This window comes from Coregonus lavaretus (genome assembly GCF_964263955.1).
Source record: "Coregonus lavaretus genome assembly, contig: HAP1_SCAFFOLD_390, whole genome shotgun sequence".
In the NCBI taxonomy this organism is placed as follows: Eukaryota; Metazoa; Chordata; class Actinopteri; order Salmoniformes; family Salmonidae; genus Coregonus; species Coregonus lavaretus.
Genome location: NW_028163054.1, coordinates 151,092 through 155,000, shown reverse-complemented (window position 1 = coordinate 155,000; position 3,909 = coordinate 151,092). Strand labels below are relative to the sequence as shown.

Sequence of the window (3,909 nt, the reverse complement as noted above, 5' to 3'; positions counted from 1 at the left end):
CGGCCTTGTGAATGTTGACCTGATTAAAGGTCTTACTCACATCGGCTACGGAGAGCGTGATCACACAGTCACACACCTGGTATTGAGCATCATCCCCGAGAACATACAGACCAGGTACATCTACAACACAGACAACCAGATAAACACAAATACACACATTCCGCTGTCAGGTTTTACTATCGAAGTGAGGACCATGACATGCCAGTGGAGAAGCAAGGACTGGGCTTCCCAATAGAGCTAGATACACACTGATAGGACTGTGCTTCCCAATAGAGCTAGATACACACTGATAGGACTGGGCTTCCCAATAGAGCTAGATACACACTGATAGGACTGGGCTTCCCAATAGAGCTAGATACACACTGATAGGACTGGGCTTCCCAATAGAGCTAGATACACACTGACGCCGCATCTCAATTAGTAGAAGTGCTGATCCAGGATCAGATACCCCGTCCAAATAATGTTTTTCATTGTCATCGTACAGGGCAAAACTGATCCTAGATCAGAGACCAGGAATGTAATGTTTGTTTTGTCTCTCCACAGCTACGACTGCAGCAGCAGCAGCACAGTGTATATAGGAGGGGAGGAGCCTCACACAGCCCTGCCCCCAGAGGAACTCAACTCTTATTGAAGACTTCCTATTGGCCCTGAACCTTATTGGAGAGCTCTGATTGGTCCGGAACTCTTACAAGAGCTCCTATTGGTCCAGAGCTCTTTTTGAAGACTTCCTATTGGCCCGGTCTCTTTTTTTTTTTGCACACGCCTACACTGATGACCTCACACCTGAGGGCCTCGGATCGAGACACAAGTGGGTGAATATCACCCTGGACTTTATTCATTCTATTTTCTACCAACTATTTTGATAAATAAAGTCTTAAGTTAAAAAAAAAAGTGAAACATATTTTCTCAAGAGCAGTAAGTATTGAGATGGTCTTAGGGGGCTTAACTTAACTTGCACTAAAAAGTATGAATATATAAAAAGCTAAGAGCTGATTTGCAGTGTACAGTCCATCTGAATATGTTTATATGAAAGTATTACCTGAATCCACTATTTTAAAACATGATGTATACAATAATTCATATAGAAAACATCTTTACTGTATTGAAGCCAACATGTCGTATAGAATAATTCATATACCGGTATTTCCTAATCTTGTATGTAATATCTATCCATTTATATTCTCAATGTCTCCTTTTCATATGTTTTTAACACAAGAAGCTAAAATGGTTCTTAGAGGCATTTTTTATCTTTGCTGAGGAGGGAGGTGATGAACCGTACATGTTCTGTGTGTCATGTTCTGTTTTGTCATGTTCTTCATGTTCAAATACATTTAAACTCAGTTTTTCACAATTTCCTGACATTTAATCCTATTAAAAAGTCCCTGTCTTAGGTCAGTTAGGATCACCACTTTATTTTAAGAATGTGAAATGTCAGAATAATAGTAGAGAGAATTATTTATTTCAGCTTTTATTTCTTTCATCACATTCCCAGTGGGTCAGAAGTTTACATACACTCAATTAGTATTTGATAGCATTGCCTTTAAATTGTTAAACTTGGGTCAAACGTTTCGGGTAGCCTTCCACAAGCTTCCCACAATAAGTTGGGTGAATTTTGGCCCATTCCTCCTGACAGAGCTGGTGTAACTGAGTCAGGTTTGTAGGCCTTGCTCGCACACGCTTTTTCAGTTCTGCCCTCACATTTTCTATAGGATTGAGGTCAGGGCTTTGTGATGGCCACTTCAATACCTTGACTTTGTTGTCCTTAAGCCATTTTGCCACAACTTTGGAAATATGCTTGGGGTCATTGTCCATTTGGAAGACCCATTTGCGACCAAGCTTTAACTTCCTGACTGATGTCTTGAGATGTTGCTTCAATATATCCACATAATTTTCCTTCCTCATGATGCCATCTATTTTGTGAAGTGCACCAGTCCCTCCTGCAGCAAAGTACCCCCACAGCATGATGCTGCCACCCCCGTGCTTCACGGTTGTGATGGTGTTCTTCGGCTTGCAAGCCACCCCCTTTTTCCTCCAAACATAACGATGGTCATTATGACCAAACAGTTCTATTTTTGTTTCATCAGACCAGAGGACATTTCTCCAAAAAGTAAAAAGTAAGATCTTTGTCCCCATGTGCAGTTGCAAACCGTAGTCTGGCATTTTTATGGCGGTTTTGAAGCAGTGGCTTCTTCCTTGCAGGTTATGTCGATATAGGACTCGTTTTACTGTGGATATAGATACTTTTGTACCTGTTTCCTCCAGCATCTTCACAAGGTCCTTTGCTGTTGTTCTGGGATTGATTTGCACTTTTCGCACCAAAGTACGTTCATCTCTAGGAGACAGAACGCGTCTCCTTCCTGAGCGGTATGATGGCTGCGTGGTCCCATGGTGTTTATACTTGCGTACTATTGTTTGTACAGATGAACGTGGTACCTTCAGGTATTTGGAAATTGCTCCCAGGGATGAACCAGACTTGTGGAGGCACTGAGTTTGAAGGTAGGCCTTGAAATACATCCACAGGTACACCTCCAATTGACTCAAATTATGTCAATTAGCCTATCAGAAGCTTCTAAAGCCATGACATCATTTTCTGGAATTTTCCAAGCTGTTTAAAGGCACAGTCAACTTAGTGTATGTAAACTTATGACCCACTGGAATTGTGATACATTGAATTATAAGTTAAATAATCTGTCTGTAAACAATTGTTGGAAAATGTACTTGTGTCATGCACAAAGTAGATGTCCTAACCGACTTGCCAAAACTATAGTTTGTTAACAAGAAATTTGTGGAGTGGTTGAAAAACGAGTTTTAATGACTCCAACTTAAGTTTATGTAAACTTCCGACTTCAACCGTATATCCTCAGTGTCTTCTAGGTTGAAGATGTTGTCTGTCTTTGAGACCAGCAACAGTCTGTGATAGCAACTGCTGGGAATCTGCACTCTGAGAACCACTCCAAAAGAAAACCCCTGAACAGTCCATACATGTGGTCAGGCAGGAATCTGTCTCGTCAGCTCATTCCCTAAGATCATAGTCTGTAGAAAGATGCCATGTTTGCAAAGAGATTTAGTTCTGACAAAGTTTGAACAAACTGACTATTGGCATATTGTGGCTACAGTTCTGCATGATGTCTGACCAATGAATCAACAGCAATATGGATAAAGTGTAACGGATAAACAATCAAGTCCTTTACAGAAGGACAACATTCATAATAATCTAGAGTTGTAATTGGCATTAACAATACATTAAATGTTAAGATTGAGAATAATTGGAATAGTTGTACTATTGTAAATAGCGCTTGCGGTAATGACATTGATTGTAATGTGTGAGATGGTTAACTGTTAAAAGTCTTCTCTCTGGTGGATAAATAAAGTATTATTGTTCCACCTAGCAACAAGCCTGATGTGGAATATGTCAGTATATTTCTCCACTGTGAAGATCCCCTTCACTAAACTGAATAGAGCAAAGAGCCTCTAGTTAGAGGACTTCCTGTACACAGCTGACAACACTACCTGTTGACTCAGTGGTGCCACCTGCAGGCTGGAGTCTTTTAGTCAAATTTTAACATATGCTTCATCAAACGTCTCAATCATTTAATATTTATTATAATTTGATATTGTACAACCAGTTATTGTAATCCTGGCAAGATATAATTTGATATTGTACAACCAGTTATTGTAATCCTGGCAATATATAATTTGATATTGTACAAACAATGATTGTAATCCTGGCAATATATAATTTGATATTGTACAAACAATTATTGTAATCCTGGCAATATATAATTTGATATTGTACAAACAATTATTGTAATCCTGGCAATATATAATTTGATATTGTACAAACAATTATTGTAATCCTGGCAATATATAATTTGATATTGTACAACCAGTTATTGTAATCCTGGCAAT

General features: G+C 39.2%; 1 protein-coding gene across 1 annotated transcript in view; it reads left to right on the top strand.

The window, feature by feature from the left end:
* The window catches only part of LOC311118539 (G protein-coupled receptor 137Ba-like), a 23,357-nt gene extending 22,398 nt beyond the window's left edge, over window positions 1-959 (top strand). The window contains exon 7 of the mRNA XM_084193331.1: window positions 544-959. Coding sequence (XP_084049457.1) covers window positions 544-631 — 88 coding nt within the window. The 3' untranslated portion in view covers window positions 632-959. The remainder of the gene's footprint in view (window positions 1-543) is intronic.
* Window positions 960-3,909: the final 2,950 nt, after the last annotated feature.